The sequence below is a fragment of the Oncorhynchus mykiss genome, chromosome 25, assembly GCF_057628025.1.
Source record: "Oncorhynchus mykiss isolate SJ-2025 chromosome 25, ASM5762802v1, whole genome shotgun sequence".
Classification (NCBI taxonomy): Eukaryota; Metazoa; Chordata; class Actinopteri; order Salmoniformes; family Salmonidae; genus Oncorhynchus; species Oncorhynchus mykiss.
The window spans coordinates 59,018,211-59,037,789 of NC_143046.1; the positions used below are offsets into that span (position 1 = coordinate 59,018,211).

The following is a 19,579-nucleotide window of genomic DNA, read 5'->3' on the forward strand; positions in this document are numbered from 1 at the left end:
TTTTCTTGTGTGCATTCACTTTTTTTATTCCAGTACTTTTGAAGTTCTTGAGATATACATTCAAAAGTGCATTGACAACCCTTCCGATTTTGCAAGTCAAAGCGCTATTTAGAAAAATACAATACACAGTGAGATACAACCTAAGGCAACTTGTGAACACACACGCACACAGAGGGCAAATCAAGCAAACAAGTGTATAACACATTTGTGGAAGTACTGGAACAAGACCAAACTCAAAGTCCACAACCAGCACGTACACATTTAGGAGTGAATACAAAAGTGAAATATTTGACAAAATGAACAAAATATAAACAGAAATACTGAGTGGACTACGTGGTGGTGGTATTCTATGAGAAAATATATCGAAAACATCTAAGGCAGATAAGACTTGAGAAAGACCTCAAAATATAGGCTACATAAAATTACTAAAAACAAAGACCCTTTTGAAATATTGTCATTGCTTCTCAAGGAGCCATTGCATATACATTGAGAGTACAAAACATTAGGAACACCTGCCCTTTCCATGACGTAGGTGAATCCAGGTGAAAGCTATGATCCCTTATTGTTGTCACCTGTTAAATCCACTTCAGTCAGTGTAGATGAAGGGGAGGAGACAGGTTAAAGAAGGATTTTGAAGCATAAAATACAATTGAGACATGGATTGTGTATGTTTGCCACTCAGAGGGTGAATAGGCAAGACAAAATATTTAAGTGCCATTGAACGGGGTATGGTAATAGGTGCCAGGTGCACCGGTTTGAGTGTGTCAAGAACTGCAATGCTGCTGAGTTTTTCACACTCAACAGTTTCCTGTGTATATCAAAAATGGTCCACCACCCAGAGGACATCCAGCCAACATTGGAATCAACATGGGCCAGCATCCCAGTGGAACACCTTCGACACCTTGTAGAGTCCATGTCCTGACAAACTGAGGCTGTTCTGAGGGGAAAAGGGTGTGCAATGCAATATTATGAAGGTGTTCCTAAAGTTTTGTTTACTCTGTGTACGTAAAAAGGGAATACAGATATAAGAATGAGTATAAACCTTTAAAAACACAACTTAGTCATCTATTTGTCATCTCCATACCAAGCTAGCTGTCACAGAGAGGCCAGAGTCAGACGGTGAAAACAAGCTGAGTCACTTCTTTTACAACTAGCACCTCTAGAACAGTCCTGGAGAGGGTATAGTGACAGTCATCTGCTACAAGACAGGAAACACCTCAAGTCATCTGAGGTGTTACTGCAAGTCACCCCCCTTCACATCATCAATCATTTTCTACAAAGCCTTTCTGATAATTCCTGGATGTCGAGCTATGGACAGAAGTTGCCCTTAGGCACAATGGTGTGGGGGGGGGGGGGGGGGGGGGGGGGGTACTAAACTGACCCAAGATCAGTCTCTAGGGGCAACTGCATTTTCCTCTTGATGTCAATAGCTACAGTAGGAGATGACTTTACAGGACCTCCAGACTTTCCTTGTTCAACTAGTCCAGTGTACCTCTGGCAGAATAGAATGACGTCTTTCCGAAAACATGCATGTAAATTAACTTAGCTGTTCTTAATAGGTCTTGCACAACATTTTGCAACATTGTTGTACTGAACGCAGCTCTGGATTGAGACAGGTGGAGTATGTTGTTACTGTACAGCGCATTGGGGAGCAAGAATCTGAGGGGAGACATGCTTTGTGCAGTCCGCTGCTGACTGGATCAGTTGGGGATCTACAAAGCATTCAGAATGACATGGCCTTCCGCTTTGGCCACTGATCCAGGAACAGCTAAGAGCAACAGGGAAGAGTTCACTAAATGGCCAGTCTCTTGGGCTGCTCATCTGAAAACAGTTGATGAGAAATATGAAGCAGTCATCACAAATATGGCAGGTATATTTGTCTGCAAATCCCAAAACAGTTGAGGGTCTACAGAGGAGACCACACAAAATGGCCCCTTGACAGTCTATTTGGCTGCTGATGATCTGAGGACAGTTCTGGGGCAGCAAGCACACATCAAAAGGTATTCTAACTCTTCTGTTGTTGCTGACTCTGAATCCGCTCTAGCTTGTTCTTACAAATGTGGAAGTAGGTGGAGAGGCTCTTGTTCTCGTCCAACAGTTTGTTGTGCTCCTGAACCAGACGGGAAGTATTTTGCTGCTCCCTTTCATCCTGGTCCAGCTCAGAGATTAACTCCTTCCTACACATCCCCACGACAAAGGGAGAGAGAACATGTTTAGCATTTAGGTAGCCTGCATTCACTGTCACTCTACAACTAATTACTACATACAGTAAAATACTACAATATTCTGTACAAGAAACAATGTTGTTAGATTGAATTCTAATGAATGTATTCACGTTAAGAGTAACTGGTATCACAACAAATAGAAGTTAGTAAAACATCTTCGACAGTAATTAATTAGACATAACACCAGATTACGGTGCCATCTTCAGTACAGTTTGTACATATTGGACAAACATCTTCTTCATAGGGAATACTGGGCTCATATGTGACTTACTTTCTCTGGGTGAGTAGGGCAATTTCAGTCTCCACTTTCAGGTACTCCTGGGCCATTCTGCAGTGCTGCTCAAACACAGCCATGGACTCATTGGAGTTTGAGAATGGGGCCAGGGGCTAAAAACCCAACCCAGGAATACACACACCACCATCATTCACTTACAATTTACACACACATTCTTATAATGCTTTTTAAACAAATGTAATATTTCAAGTGGAGGACACATGAAATCCAAACAGGGCAGTGAGTAGGCTATGGAGATGTAAGAATGTAAAACATTGCTAGTTGGTTATCAGTATTAGGATTTAGTATCTGTCAGGACTGAGGATGAATGGAGAAAGAACAGTACCTGCAGCTGGTGATCTAGTGTCAGATAAGCCATGGGGATGGAGCTGTCCAAACCATTAATATCTGAGGACATAGAAAACATAATGGTGAGTATGTTGTATGGTACTGCCCCCTGGTGAACACTGTAGTGACAGTGTCAGATATTCAGTAGGTTCCATGCATATACAATCTTTGGTAAACTAGCTCTATTGTTTCAACCAATACTAAATAGGGCCCATACCTGTGGGACTGATAGGTGCTCTCAGCTCTGGCCCTGACTGGCCAGCACATTGCCCTTTGACCTCAGTGGGGGCAGGGCTCTGGGTACGCTCAGGCAGGCTCTCCATACTAGGCCCTCTGGATAGGGGCAGGCTGTGGCGTAATGTTCCCCCCTGAGAAAGAACATGAACAGCATGAACATGGATGGGATGAGTTATTACTTTAGCTTTTGCAACAACTAAACTCAGCAAAAAAAGAAACGTCCCTTTTTCAGGAGCCTGTCTTTTAAAGATAATTTGTAAAAATCCAAATAACTTCACAGATCTTCCTTGTAATGGGTTTAAACACTGTTTCCCATGTTTGTTCAATGAACCATAAACAATTAATGAACATGCACCCGTGGAACGGTCGTTAAGACACTAACAGCTTTCAGACGGTAAGCAATCAAGGTCACAGTTATGAAAACTTAGGACACTAAAGAGGCCTTTCTACTGACTCTGAACAACACCAAAAGAAAGATGCCCAGGGTCCCTGCTCATATGCGTGAATGTGCCTTAGGCATGCTGCAAGGAGTCATGAGGACTGCAGATGTGGCCAGGGCAATAAATTGCAATGTCCGTACTGTGAGACGTCTAAGACAATGCTACAGGGAGACAGGACTGACATCTGATCGTCCTCGCAGTGGCAGACTACGTGTAACAACACCTGCACAGGATCAGTACATCCAAACATCACACCTGCGGAACAGGTACAGGATGGCAACAACAACTGCCCGAGTTACACCAGGAATGCACAATCCCTCCATCAGTGCTCAGACTGTCCGCAATAGGCTGAGAGAGGCTGGACTGAGGGCTTGTAGGCCTGTTGTAAGGCAGGTCCTCACCAGACATCACCGGCAACAACGTCGCCCATGGGCACAAATCCACCGTCGCTGGACCAGACAGGACTGTCAAAAAGTGCTCTTCACTGACGAGTCACGGTTTGGTCTCACCAGGGGTGATGGTTGGCTTCGCGTTTATCGTCAAAAAAAAAATTTGTTACACCGAAGCCTGTACTCTGGAGCGGGATTGATTTGGAGGTGGAGGGTCCATCATGGTCTGGGGCGGTGTGTCACAGCATCATCGGACTGAGCTTGTTGTCATTGCAGGCAATCTCAACGCTGTGCGTTACAGGGAAGACATCCTCCTCCCTCATGTGATACCCTTCCTGCAGGCTCATCCTGACACGACCCTCCAGCATGACAATGCCACCAGCCATACTGCTTGTTCTGTGCGTGATTTCCTGCAAGACAGGAATGTCAGTGTTCTGCCATGGCCAGCGAAGAGCCCAGATCTCAATCCCATTGAGCACGTCTGGGACCTGTTGGATCGGAGGGTGAGGGCTAGGGCCAAATGTCCGGGAACTTGCGAGTGCCTTGGTGAAAGATTGGGGAAACATCTCACAGCAAAAACTGGCAAATCTGGTGCAGTCCATGAGGAGATGCACTGCAGTACTTAATGCAGCTGGTGGCCACACCAGATACTGACTGTTACTTTTCATTTTGACCCCCCTTTTTTCAGGGACACATTATTCCATTTATGTTTGTCACATGTCTGTGGAACTTGTTCAGTTTATGTCTCAGTTGATGAATCTTATGTTACGTTTGCTGAAAATAAACGCAGTTGACAAATGCATCACCTTTAAAGGTTTGAACTGAAGTGGAAATTTTTCGTTTTTCAGGGTGTCATCTCTCTCTTGACAGTTTGTTCCATGCTCCATGTTGCCTTCGGATCTGTAGCTGTTGATAGTGTTGTCTGCATTGGAACCTACAGAAGAGAAGATGGCTTTTTAAAATGTTTTTCCAGAAACTTCTGTAATAACAGCAACTTCTGAACTTCATTAATATGCATTTCCAAAGTTTTGACTCAATTTTAATACAAGATATAGTGTTACTTGTCTCCAAATGTTTATATAATCCATAAACATTCAAAGCCTATCTAAATCTATGGAACTCACCTGTGCTTGTGGCTGATGAGGAGCCACTCCTGCTGTTGCTTGGACACTGGTGGGGGTACTGAAGAGGCTCATCAGACCCTGGGAAGTACTGCAGACACATGGGAGGAAGAGTGCAATGAACAATACTTACAGGAAATGTATACTGAACAAAATATAAAAACTTAACATGCAACAATTTCTAAGATTTTACTGAGTTACAGTTCATATAAGGAAATCAGACAATTTAAATTAATTAATTTGGCCCTAATCTATGGGTTTAACTTGACTGGGAATACAGATATGCATCTGTTAGTCACAGATACCTTTATACAAAATAAATAAAGTAGGGGTGTGGATCAGAAAACCAGCCTATCTGGTGTGACCACCAGTTTCCTCATGCAGTGCGACACGTCTCCTTCGCATAGAGTTGTTCAGGCTGTTGATTGTGGCCTGTGGAATGTTGTCACATTCCTCTTCAATGGCTGTGCGAAGATGCTGGATATTGACGGGAACTGGAACACGCTGTCATAGACGTCGATCCAGAGCATCCCAAACATGCTCAAAGGGCGACATGTCTGGTGAGTATGCAGGCCATGGAAGAACTGGGACATTTTCATCTTCCAGGAATTGTGTACAGATCCTAGCGACATGGGGCCATGCATTATCATGCTGAGACATGAGGTGATGGCGGCGGATGAATGGCACAACAATGGGCCTCAGGATCTCGTCATGGTATCTCTGTGCATTCAAATTGCCATCGATAAAATGCAATTGTGTTCATTATCCATAGCTTATGCCGGTCCCAGACAATCCCACAGGTGAATAAGCTGGATGTGGAGATCCTGGGCTGGCATGGTTACACTTGGTCTGCGGTTGTGAGGCCAGTTGGATGTACTGCCAAATTATTCAAAACAACGTTGGAGGCGGCTTATTGTAGAGAAATGAACATTCAATTCTCTGGCAAAAGCTCTGGTGTACATTACTGCAGTTAGCATGCCAATTGCACACTCCCTCAAAACTTGAGACATCTGTTGGATTGTGTTGTGTGACAAAATTGCATATTTTAGAGGCCTTTTATTGTCCCCATCACAAGGTGCACATGTTTAATGATCATGCTGTTTAATCAGCTTCTTTATATGCCACACCTGTCAGGTGGATGGATTGGCAAAGGTGAACTGCTCACCAACAGGGATGTAAACAAATGTATGCACAAAATTTAAGAGAAAGAAGCTTTTGGTGCATATGGAATATTTCTGGGATCTTTTATTTCAGCTCATAAAATATGGGACCAACTCCTTCAATGTTGCATTTACAATTGAAGTCGGAAGTTTACATACACCATAGCCAAATACATTTAAACTCAGTTTCACAATTCATGACATTTAATCCTAGTAAAAATTCCCTGTCTTAGGTCAGTTAGGATCACCACTTTATTTTAAGAATGTGAAATGTCAGATTAATAGTAGAGAGAATGATTTATTCATATTTGATTTCTTTCATCACATTCCCAGTGGGTCAGAAGTTTACATACACTCAATTAGTATTTGGTAGCATTGCCATTAAATTGTTTAACTTGGGTCAAATGTTTCGGGTAGCCTTCCACAGGCTTCCCACAATAAGTGGGGTGAATTTTGGCCCATTCCTCCTGACAGAGCTGGTGTAAATGAGTCAGGTTTGTAGGCCTCCTTGCTTGCACACGCTTTTTCAGTTCTGCCCTCACATTTTCTATGGGATTGAAGTCAGGGCTTTGTGATGCATTTGCCAATGCAATACCTTGACTTTGTTGCCCGTAAGCCATTTTGCCACAACTTTGGAAGTATGCTTCGGGTCATTGTCCTTTTGGAAGACCCATTTGCAACCAAGCTTTAACTTCCTGACTGAAGTCTTGAGATGTTGCTTCAATATATCCATATAATTTTCTTCCCTCATGATGCCATCTATTTTGTGAAGTGCACCAGTCCCTCCTGCAGCAAAGCACCCACACAACATGATGCTGCCATCCCCGCGCTTCACGGTTGGGATGGTGTTCTTCGGCTTGTAAGCTCCACCTTTTCCCTCCAAACATAACGATGGTCGTTATGGCCAAACAGTTCTATTTTTGTTTCATCAGACCAGAGGACATTTCTCCAAAAAGTATGATATTTGTCTCCATGTGCAGTTGCAAACTGTAGTCTGTCTTTTTTATGGCGGTTTGGACCAGTGGCTTCTTCCTTGCTGAGCGACCTTTCAGGTTATGTCGATATAGTACTAGTTTTACTGTGGATATAGATACTTTTGTACCTGTTTCCTCCAGCATCTTTACAAGGTCCTTTGCTGTTGTTATGGTATTGATTTGCACTTTTCACACCAAAGTAGGTTCATCTCTAGGAGATCTCCTTCCTGAGCGATATGGCGGCTGCGTGGTCCCATGGTGTTAATACTTGCATACTATTGTTTGTACAGATGAACGTGGTACCTTCAGGTGTTTGGAAATTGCTCCCAAGGATGAACCAGACTTGTGGAGGTCTACAATTCTTTTCTGAGGTCTTGGCTGATTTCTTTTGAGTTTCCCAAAGAGGCACTGAGTTTGAAGGTAGGCCTTGAAATACATCCACAGGTACACCTCCAATTGACTCAAATGATGTAAATTAGCCTATCAGAAGCTTCTAAAGCCATGACATAATTTTCTTGGATTTTCCAAGCTGTTTAAAGGCACAGTCAACTTAGTGTATGTAAACTTCTGACCCACTGGAATTGTGATACAGTGAATTAAGTGAAATAATCTGTCTGTAAACAATTGTTGGAAAAATTACTTGTGTCATGCACAAAGTAATTGTCCTAACCGACTTGCCAAAACTATAGTTTGTTAACAAGAAATGTGTGGAGTGGTTGAAAAACTAGTTTTAATGACTCCAACCTAAGTGTATGTAAACTTCTGACTTCAACTGTATATTTTTGTTCAATGTAGATATAAAATCAAACACTCAAACTGTGGAACAAAGCCACCATTTCTTAATAACTAAGGGCCCGATTCAGACTTCGGTCAGAAATGTGTGCGCCTTTTCAACGCATTTTGAATGTAGCACTTCTCAGTATTTGTTATTCAGACTTAACCTTATGCAGGTGCGCAACGCAATGTGCTCTGAATAAATGCAATTAAATCGCTGAAAAACCCTCCCACTTGCTGTCCAACAGATTTCCTCAAGGACTTTATTACATTTATCTAAAGCCATCCCTTTAAATACAGTGCATCTTTCATTAGAATTTTCTCGACAGACTCAATATAATATATAGGGAGAACGGGTTCAGAACGTTAGGGATCAATTAAAGAAAGCCACCTATATACAGTGGCTTCAGAAAGTATTCACACCCCGTGACTTTTTCCACATTTTGGTGTGTTACAATTGTTATTTTTTGTCAACGACCTACAAAAAATATTCTAATGCCAAACTGGAAGAAAAATTCTAACTTTTGTAATTAAAAATACAAGAAATAAACACTAATATATCTTGATTGGATAAATATTCAACCCCCTGAGTCAATACGTGTTAGAATCACTGTTGACAGCGATTAAAACTGTGACTCTTTCTGTGTAAGGCTCTAAGCTCTTTCCAAACCTGGATTGTGTTGTGCAAAATTTGCCCACTATTCTTTTCAAAATTCTTCAAGCTCTGTCAAATTGGTCAGGGCGTGAGTTGGGGTGGGCAGTCTATGTTTGTTTTTCTAGGTTGTTATATTTCTATGTGTTTGGCTAGTATGGTTCTCAATCAGAGGCAGGTGTCGTTCGTTGTCTCTGATTGAGAATCATACTTAGGTAGCCTGTTTTCCCCATTTTGGTTGTGGGTGTTTATTTTCTGTTCTGTGTTTTGTTGCACCATTCAGGACTGTTCGTTTGTCGTGTATTGTTTTTTTTTTGTTTCAGTATTCATTCTTTATTAAATTACAATGAATACTTACCACGCTGCACCTTGGTCCTCGCTTTCTCCCGACGACAACCCTTACATTTATCCTGAAAACTCCCCAGTCCTTGACGATTACAAGCATACTCATAACATGATGCAGCTTGAATATATAGTCGTACTCAGTAATGTGTTGTATTGGATTTGCCCCAAACATAACGCTTTTTACCCATCTACCTATAGGTGCCCTTCTTTGTGAGGCATTGGAAAACCTCCCTGGTCTTTGTGCTTGAATTTCTGTTTGAAATCACTGCTCGACTGAGGGACCTTACCTTACAGTATGTGTGGGGTACAGAGATAACATAGTCTTTCAAAAATCATGTTAAACACTATTATTGCACACATTACAACTTATTATGTGACTTGTCAGTCTTGCTATAAAAGAGGGGTTGAATACTTGTTGACTCAATATGTTTCAGCTTTTCATTTGTAACTAATTGGTAAACATTTCAAAAAACATAATTGTGTGTAGGCCAGTGTCAATTTGTATTTATTTTTTAATCCATTTAAATTCAGGCTGTAACACAAAATGTGGAAAGTCAAGGGGTGTGAATACTGTCTGAAGGCACTGTATATGATACAAATTGTTTGTTTTTTTAACTGAGAAAAGCCAGGGCATATAATTAAAACATTCTAGAGTGAATAAATCTACTTGGTAGGTTAGGCGCTAAATAAGCCTATAGTTTGGGTCTCCAAATTTCATCCCCTCAAATTACGAGGACATACAATAACAATTGTGAATAAAGGCACAGCTATTTACAGCCTACTTCACTGTGGAGAAGGGTCCAAAATATATGTCTTGTTGAAATTATTTTCAGTTTGCTTCCATATGACTGGTTTTAATTTCGTCTCCAGCAATCATAAGGAAAAATATTTTTAAACAATTGCCATTTGTAGGCCTAATTATAATCCCTTTCTCCAAAAGGATAAATAATTAACCAAGCTCTTATCAATTTATACATTTCAGTGCATGGAGAATGGTGTTATTTCTATTGGAAATAGTCCATGCTTTTCTACTGAACGAAAGGTGCTCGACCTTATTCATGATTTCCTGTAGACACACCTCTGCCACACCTACATTTCTATGACCTCCACCCCCAACAAATAGCTGGCTGTGTTTCCTCATACTTAAGTTCAAGGTCAGAATACTCAGAGAAAAGGGAATAAAGTGCAATTTCCGCGTGTAACTTGGGTCTGAATTCCCCTCTAAGAGCGAAGTCTTGAAATTGCAGGTATTACTAACATATATGGGTTATTATTAGAGTTGTGAGTGTGAAGTTCTGAGACCATGGGTCTGTGGGGTTTTCCAGTACTGTACCTTCATGAGGCTTGCCATGGTGTTTCTGACCTCCTCCATGGAGGGCCTCTGGGCAGGGTCTTTGTCCCAGCAGTGTGTCATCAGGCCCTCAATGGGCTCCGGGAGGTCCTTTATCAGGGGTGGGCGAGTACCTGAGAACACATACAGGAGACTAACGTGTCAGTGGGTAATGTCAGTCTAAAGTGGCTTCCTCTACTCACCTTCTTTCCGTCATTTAACAAATAGGTGAGGTTTTCTTCAAACTTACACAATCGTTCAAAAGTTTGGGGTCATTTAGAAATGTCCTTGTTTTCCTTGAAAATATACATAAAATGAGTGTCAAAATGAATAGTAAATATAGTGAAGATGTTGACAAGGTTATAAATAATGATTTTTAATTGAAATAATAATTGTGTCCTTCAAACTTTTCTTTCGTCAAAGAATCTTCCATTTGCAGAAATTATAGCCTTGCAGACCTTTTGCATTCTCGTTGTCAATTTGTTGAGGAAATCTGAAAAGATTTCACCCCATGCTTCCTGAAGCACCTCTCACAAATTGGATTGGCTTGATGGGCACTTCTTACAGTCAAACTCAATAGGGTTGAGATCCGGTGACTGTGCTGGCCACTCCATTATAGACAGAATACCAGCTGACTGCTTCTTCCCTAAATAGTTCTTGCATAGTTTGGAGCTGTGCTTTGGGTCATTGTTCTGTTGTAGGAGGAAATTAGCTCCAATTAAGCGCCGTCCACAGGGTATGGCATGGCGTTGTACGGTGTTGCATCGAACCCACAAATGCTGATGCTCCAGATACTCAACTAGTCTAAAGAAAGACAGTTTTGTTGCTTCTTTAATCAGAACAGTTTTCAGCTGTTCTAACATAATTGCAAAAGGGTTTCCTAATGATCAATTAGCCTTTTCAAATTATACACTTGGATTAGCTAACACAATGTGCAATTGGAACACAGGAGTGATGGTTGCTTATAATAAACTCTGTACACCTATGTAGATATTCCATTAAAGATAATCAGCCGTTTCCAGCTATAATAGTCATTTACAACATTAACAATGTCTACACTGTATTTCTGATCAATTTTATGTTATTTTAATGGACATCAAATTTGTGACCCCAAACTTTTGAACGGTAGTGTATATTCCACCTCACTACACAGAGTACCAGTCAAAAGTTTGGACATACCTACTCATTCAAGGGTTTTTCCTTCTACATTGTAGAATAGTAGTGAAGACATAAAAACTATGAAATAACACATAGAATCATGTAGGAACCAAAAAAGTTTCCTTTTTTAAAGTTATTTACATTTTCCGGATTGACTGACCTTCAAGTCTTAAAGTAATGATGGACTGTCGTTTCTATTTGCTTATTTGAGCTGTTCTTGCCATAATATGGACTTGGTCTTGGTCTTTTACTATTTGGTAAAAGACTATGGTATTTTACCAAATAGGGCTATCTTCTGTATACCACCCCTATCTTGTCACAACACAACTGATTGGCTCAAATGCCTTAAGAAGGAAAGAAATTCCACACCTGTTAATTGAAATGCATTCCAGGTCATGAAGCTGGTTGAGAGAATGCCAAGAGTGTGCAAAGCTGTCATCAAGGCAAAGGGTGGCTACTTTAATGAATCTCAAATATAAAATATATTTTGATTTAACACTATTTTTGGTTACTACATGATTCCATATGTGTTATTTCATAGTTTTGACGTCTTCACTATTATTTTACAATGTAGAAAATTGTAAACAATAAAGAAAAACCCTTGAATGAGTAGGTGTGTCCAAACTTTTGACTGGTGCTGTACATTTTTCTCTTCATTCCTCTGTGCGTGTGTATGTATGCAACTAAGAGTCTATGGCTCTGTGACCTCTCACCTCTGTGCACGGCCCACATGATGCAGAAGGCCGATCCTCCGATCTCGTCAAAGGGCTTCCTGCGAGTGATCACCTCCCACAGGATGATACCCCAGCTGAACACATCACACTTTTCACTGTAGTTACTGCCTGGACAACAGAGTCACAGAGAGAGATATAGGTGAGTGAAGGAATACAGGTTAGACTGAGACCCTAGATTGTTCTATTGGTGACACAGAGAGAATTGGTGCTCAGACCATTTTAGTCTTTTGCTTTTGAATGAAAGGAGGAAAGCGCCTTGATATAGGATACATGCCTTCAAACACTTCTGGTGCCATCCAGGCTGCGCTTCCTTTGTTGTTGGTCATGTGTGTCTGAATGTCACAGGCTGTCCCAAAGTCACAGATCTTCAACACTGTGCCCCCCTGTACAAGTAGCAGACTGAAACAAATTTCTATGGTTTAGGTTCAGAGAGTGCAACAACTTCATTAAATATGTAAGTACTGTAAACCGACTTGTGTTCATGAAATTCTGGTAACTTTCCCACAATTCCCCCATTTTCCAGAAATCCTGGTTGGAGGATTCCCAAAGTTCCTGCTTATTGCCCCGTACTTCCAGGAATATTCAGGAAAACTGGGAACATTTGGGAAAGTTTCCAGAATTTTGTAACCCTAAAACAGACAGTTTAGGAACAGCACACACAAAAGGGTCATACTTGGGTGGTTTGAGGTCTCTGTGAATGAGGGCCTTGGGTTTCATCCCATGGAGATAGGAGACCCCCTGAGCACACTGCAGACACCAGCTCATAGCATGGGATGCACTGTACTGGGGCAGGGGCTCAGCTCCATGCAGCACTGGGAATGGACAGACACAACACAGTCAAAAAAATATGTATGTATTCTGTCTTATTTATGACACTTTTTTGGGGGGGCAATTTTGGTCTTCAATAAAGGGCAAAAAGAAAAACAAGTTCCCTACCTTCTCCCCCTTCCACTTGCCTCCTCCATTTCCATATATGTTTGTTAGCTGCACATGTGGCATAACTACACCGTATATTTCAATTCAACCATATTATTTATTGGAATATTTGTTCTGTCTTTTCTGGAGGATAAAACTGAAATAGCAACCAGCTTTGTATGGCTTGTTTTGGAAAGGGCGATATTTTCAAAAAGGGTCCATTTTCATTGAACTGAAAGTGAGAGGTTGTAATCTGGATAAATGGAAAAATGCCATTTTTGAACAAGGGATGAGCCATTCTTACTAATCTACTGGAGATCCCGTTTGGGTTTAAGTATAACTTTTGTAATACTGATCATTTTAGTGAGAGGTTTAATGCTTTAATATTGAATAGTTTTAGCCCCCACCGAACTCATATTCATTGTATAAATATGCACGTTTAATTTTGTCTGGCTTGCCATTCCAAATAAAGTGAAATCATTTTTGTTAAAATAATTTAAAAGGCAAATCGTTTGGCATAGGTAGGGCCAATAGAAAATAGGCAGTGGTGTAAAGTACTCAAGTAAAAGTACTTGAAAGTACTACTTAAGTTGTTTTTTGAGGAATCTGTGCTTTACTTTACAATTGATATTTTTGACAACTTTTACTTCATTAAATTCCTAAAGAAAATCATGTACAGGAATTGATGCAGGTACCGGTTTGGGTTTTTACTTTACTTTCTATACCGGTATTTGAATGTTTGGTTTGTTAAATGTGATACGCCGTGTGTAATGTCCATTTTTATAGTTTTACTTCTCATCTCTCTCCACTCTCTCGCTCCATGCCACTTTCCACACAGACCAAGCCACGCCCCCTGTCACTCAAGGAGCGCATTTGATGTTCCTCAACCACGAGACACTCTCGTTCAGTCTGCATGGTCAATGCAGCACATACAACAATGTTGACAACAATGCTGTTTTCACTTTTCTTCTTAATATAAATCCACTATCGTTTTATAATGACACTATTAGTTTGTGTTTCTTACATCAGCAAACAGCTAGTTTGTCTTTTCTTAGCAAGTTGCCCTAAATCTTGTGAGATGCTAATTGTTAGCCGCTAATGCTAATAGCTAGCTAATAAATGTACTAAGAGCAAACGTAGCTAGCTAATAGAGACTGATTACCAGCGATGGTGTGTACCAAAATCAGCATGTTGTTTGTGCAACAGTATATTCTAAATCAAAGAGGAATATGCAAAGCAATGTTATATTTTAGCAACATGAAGTAGCTAAGAGAAAACATGCAATGTAGCCAAAACTTTTAAGGTCCCCTAGGAAACACTTATCAACAATTTAGTTCCTACCCTGTCGCAATAACTCCTCCCTGGCATTTTAATTTGTTGTCATCTCAAACAACACGTTATTCAAAGTAGCCACTATTATATTCTAACTATAGAATTAGAATAGTCATATTTCCATGATTCCAACAGTCTTGCTCTAATTGGCAAGTCAAATCGCAATTGCAACATTTGGTTAAAAATAAGTCCTATATGATTTGCCCATATCATGCAGTGTGGAAATTCTCTTAATTGAACAGTGGTGTAAAGTACTTGAGTAAAAATACTTTCAAGTACTACTTAAGTCGTTTTTTTTGTATCTATACTATTTTTTACTTCACTACATTCCTAAAGAAAATACTGTACTTTTTACTCCATGCATTTTCCCTGACACCCAAAAGTACTCGTTACATTTTGAATGCTGAGCAGGGCAGGAAAATGGTCCAATTCACGCACTTGTCAAGAGAACATCTCTGGTCATGTACTGCCTCTGATCTGGAGGACTCACTAAACACAAATGCTTCGTTTGTAAATTATGTCTGAGTGTTGGAGTGTGCCCCTGGCTATCCGTAAATAAAAAATGGTGCCATCTGGTTTGCTTAATATAAGGAATTTGAAATGATTTATACTTTTACTTTTGATACTTAAGTACATTTTAGCAAATACATTTACTTTTGATACTTAAGTATATTTAAAACCAAATACTTTTAGACTTTTACTCAAGTAGTATTTTACTGGGTGACTTTCACTTTTACTTGAGTAATTTCCTATTAACGTATCTTTACTTTAACTCAAGTATGACAATTGGGGACTTTTTTCCACCACTGTAAATAGGTAAACTGGGATATAACTAAAGAATTTAATATTTTTTCCACAAATAGGTATTTACCATTCCATGGTAGCAAGATCTTATCTATTGTTGCCAACTTTCTGTTAAAATGTGTTGCAGCTCCTTTATTTCTTTCTACATATGAATACTGATTGTGTCCACATCACCGACAGACCATTTTATTGGTAAACTACACGGTAATGTAAGTTGCATTTTTTTTAAATCCAATATGTAATATGGTACACTTATCCTAGTTCGAGGTCAGAAAAATTATCTAGATCCTCTGAGGTTGTGGAGGGATCAGATTGCAGATTTAAGAGGACGTTTGAGTCGTCAGCATACAATGACACCCCTATGTATTATTGTTGGATCTGATTTTAATAGCTAACATTTCGATGGCCATAATAAATAGATATGCCGTCAGTGGAGAGTTAAAGAGTAATTTCTTACCATTGTATAAAGAGCCACCTTCAGCGTATTCCATAACAAGACAGACCTGTATGTGAATGTTTCAATCATTGTGATCAAAAGGGGAAAACACTTACAGTAGGCATACTGTATGGGATTGCAAATCTGGTGTCAAATTAATGTAGACGAAAAAGTGTAGACCTAATAAATGAATAATAACTACTAATAATAACAACTAATAAAGGAATAATGACACTACAGCATATCGTTGAACACCAGGCAAATCATACTAAGAAGACAACTTTCCTGAATGTACTTACTGGATTATGACATGAACCATAGAGCTTGACAATATTTGGGTGATTTACTCTGGAAAGCTGGCGGAGCTGGATGAAGAAGAGACATGGATAAGTGAAATGGATCTCACCATCTAAACACGCGCGCACATTTCATTTCCATTGTAATTGGATATAATTTGACTGCTGCTCCCTAATCTAAAATGTGTCAATAAATGTTAGTGGTATTTTTTTTAAAGGATGGACATTATTGTGATAACAAGACAAACGCATTTCAACAATACACTATACCCAAAACCAGGCTTACACACACAGAAAAAAAAGTGATTTTCAGGCAAGGATGTTCCTGTACCTCTACTACAAAAGCTTTCCTCTCAGATTCACTCTCTATGGTCTTGATGGCCACATCTTTGCCTTTCCATTTGGCCTTGAAGACAACTCCAAATGTTCCTCTGCCAACAACCTGGAGAAACAAATGTCACACATCCATAAAACACTGCAACTCTAGTCTAGTAGCATGTTTTCAAGGAAGACCTTGCATTTTCATTTCTGTCCCTTCTGTGAGTCTTGGACAGACAGGCTCCCCTCTAGGCTATAATTTGACATGTTTCAGAGTGGTGGTCTGTCTCGTTCTTTTCTGTATAGTCTACAAATTATTATTGATACTGTAGCTGGTGTTTTGAAATATGTATCTTGGCTCCATAGTTGAAATGGGCATTCAGAAGTTACATGGATGAACACAAAACTAAACTTCTCTACTATTCAACTAGGCTAGCTAGTGTGATTTCTCTCACCCCTGCCTGTCTTCATTTTCTCAGTCATTGAAGGCTGATGGTTTGGTATGTATAGCTATCATACGACACTTACCTCTTCAACTTCTATATCCTCATATTCTATCTCTTCAAATGGATACCCAGGAGGTGTCTCAAGCATCTTGACGGCTTTAGACTCCTTACAATAAGCTAGAAAACAACAACATATTGTATTAGCGTACTGTCTGTCGTTAAAATCTAGTTATTTCATGTCACAACCCCTCCGTAATCGTTTCCATTCGCTGTTGAAACATACATCAGAACAGGAAGTATGAGTTGGTTGTCCGTTCCTAGACCAAGCCGCTGTTTCGAACACTCAGGACGAAGAGTTACATTTTATTAAAAGCGATAAACTATGAACAGCTGTTTATCAGCATTATGTCTGAGTAAGTTTGTTACAACCGAAGTGGAAAACCCAATGGAGTGAATAGCAAATTAGTACGAGTTTTATAGGTTTAATGTCAGAAAAACAAATGCCGTTTGTTCCATGGTTTGCGCAGTGAATGTTCCCAGCCTTGGGGTGCATTCAAGAACAGTAAACTATTACATATTACCAACAGTCGGTGCGGGACTCTCAAAATACATCCCAGGCTCAACCCCAGATTGAAAAGAGGAGCACCTCCAACAAAGATCTGATAGATATAACAGATTATTATTGTAGTGCGTGAGCGTATTTATTGGGTTGTCAACCTTTGCTGATCTTAAACAAAGCTCACTTTTATTGTTGCATCTGCCTTCCTGGGCGATAGAGGGCGACATACACGAGAGCGCCTCTGTATATACCTGCCTGTTTTTTTTTAATGGTTAGCGATGTGTCAAAGTACGTGTCACACCGCTGAGAAGTGACCAAGAATAAGCAAGACCTAGCAATAAATAACGACGTGACCTCGGCGATTTCGATTCAAAATAAAAGTTCCGGGAAATGACGATATGAAATTATACAAATGGTCGGAATTCGTAAAATTGTATTACGAAATGTTAGCAGACTTCGAATTGATCACCAAAGGTCAATAGTTAATAGCTTTAAAAGAAGGGGGGGGGGGGGGGGGGGTGAGCCAATTGGAAGCTGGGGAGGATTAGGCGACCATGATGTTATGAGGGCCAGACAAAAAGTATGTATAATGCAACTGTTAATATTAATAGCAATAACCATTTTAATATAGAAATAATTATATATATATTATTAGTTATTATATTTATAATTTAAATCACATTGTTAATTAACACATTTGTATTGCACAATGTTACTTACACTCTTCATATTGGACATAGTGCATTCGGAAAGTATTCAGACCCCTTCCCTTTTTCCAAATTTTGTTGCGTTACAGCTTTATTCTAAAAATGGATTTCATTTTTTTCTCATCAATCTACACACAATACCCCATAATGACAAAGCAAAAACAGGTTTTTAGATATTTTTGCAAATGTATTAAAAATAAAACACAGAAATACCTTATTTACATAAGTATTCAGACCCTTTGCTATGAGACTCGAAATTGAGCTCAGGTGCATCCTGTTTCCATTGATCATCCTTAAAGTGTTTCTACAACTCCATTGGAGTCCACCTGTGGTAAATTCAATTGATTGGGCATGATTAGGAAAGGCACACACCTGTCTATATAAGGTCCATCTGCCCCAATTCAGATTATAGAATTGTCATAGTCATGGCATGCTTGTGTAAGAGCTATTGAAGATTGAAAGCACAAAATAATTGTAAAAAATGACAAAAAACAATTTTTTAAGGTAATGCCGTGGATTTTTGTCCATCCTCTCCTGATTCAGAATGTATCATGTTCATAGTAATGGCACACTTTGTGTAAGAGCTATTGAAGATTGAAAGCGAAAAAATAAAACAATTCAAGATATTTTAACAACCAAAAATAGCAGTGGATTTGTCTCCATGCTCCCCTGATTCAGGGTATATAATATAATTTTCATAGTCATGGTACGCTTGTGCAAGCGCTATTGAAGATTGAAAGCACAAGAAAAAACATATATACAGAATTTGACACAAAAAGCTGTGGGTTTTTGATCATCCTCCCCCAATTCAGAATATATACTTTTCATAGTCATGGCACACTTTGTGTAAGAGCTATTCAAAATTGAAAGCAAGTGCAAAAAAATAATATATATTTATATATATATGACATTTCACACATAAAAGCTGTGGAATTTTGTTCATCCTCCCCCAATTCAGAATGTATAATTTGAAAATTGAAAATTGAAATCCCCCCAAAACAAAAATGATTCCAATAAACTAAAGCCCTGGATTTTTGTCTATCCTCAGAAAACATAATTTTCATGGTCACGGCATGCTTTATGTAAGAGCTATTAAAAATGTAATCAAAACAAAAAAAATATTACGACATTTCACACAAAAATAAGCCATGGACTTGAAGATTGAGCTACTGAAGATTGAAAGCAAAACAAATACAAAATACAGTCAAATAACTAAAAGCTGTGGATTTTTGCTACGTCGAAAATCTCTTCACAGCTATTTTTCAATCTGTATAGCACAGCTGTAAAAATGTTGGTCCTAAAATGAAACTAGTATACATTCTTATTTATCACAATTTTCTAATGCAGGGCCGACGGACAAGTTCCTTACTTTCTCCCCCTTCCCCTTGCCTCTTCCATTTTTGTGGTAATGCTGCAATTCGTTGGTTGTAATTTTGGATAGAGCAGACATTTACATATATTAGCTACATGTGTGACATAACTCCAACACTCCTTTTTATAATATAATTTACAAAGACTATACCATTCTAAAACGTTTTTTTGATCAATTATTATATTTGAGTTTAACCATAATATTTGTTGTAATATTTGTTCTGTCTTTTCTGG

General features: G+C 39.4%; 1 protein-coding gene across 2 annotated transcripts; it reads right to left on the reverse strand.

The window, feature by feature from the left end:
* On the reverse strand, positions 1-17,475 carry LOC110505368 (mitogen-activated protein kinase kinase kinase 7). 2 transcript variants are annotated; one of them, XM_090220641.1, is made up of 15 exons: positions 16,992-17,475; positions 16,791-16,885; positions 16,276-16,386; positions 15,948-16,013; positions 15,670-15,715; positions 12,835-12,973; positions 12,432-12,560; positions 12,141-12,265; positions 10,273-10,403; positions 5,038-5,125; positions 4,720-4,847; positions 3,065-3,215; positions 2,846-2,907; positions 2,497-2,612; positions 1-2,177 (listed from the first exon to the last, which is right to left on the reverse strand). In XM_090220641.1, the coding sequence occupies exons 2-15, from the start codon at positions 16,854-16,856 to the stop codon at positions 2,006-2,008; spliced, it is 1,530 nt and encodes a 509-aa protein (XP_090076767.1). In that variant the 5' UTR covers positions 16,857-16,885; positions 16,992-17,475; the 3' UTR covers positions 1-2,005. The 2 variants fall into 2 exon arrangements, with proteins under 2 accessions (XP_090076767.1, XP_090076768.1); XM_090220642.1 differs by lacking the exon at positions 16,992-17,475 and having other exon boundaries at positions 16,791-16,991.
* Positions 17,476-19,579: the final 2,104 nt, after the last annotated feature.

Excerpts from the sequence above, each read along its gene's own strand:
- LOC110505368 (XM_090220641.1), bottom strand. The coding sequence starts at position 16,856 with ATGCTTGAGACACCTCCTGGGTATCCATTTGAAGAGATAGAATATGAG. Across the intron at positions 16,387-16,790 it reads AGGATATAGAAGTTGAAGAG|GTTGTTGGCAGAGGAACATT; the intron begins GTAAGTGTCGTA and ends TTGTTTCTCCAG. Across the intron at positions 10,404-12,140 it reads CATGTGGGCCGTGCACAGAG|GTACTCGCCCACCCCTGATA; the intron begins GTGAGAGGTCAC and ends ATGTGTTCTCAG.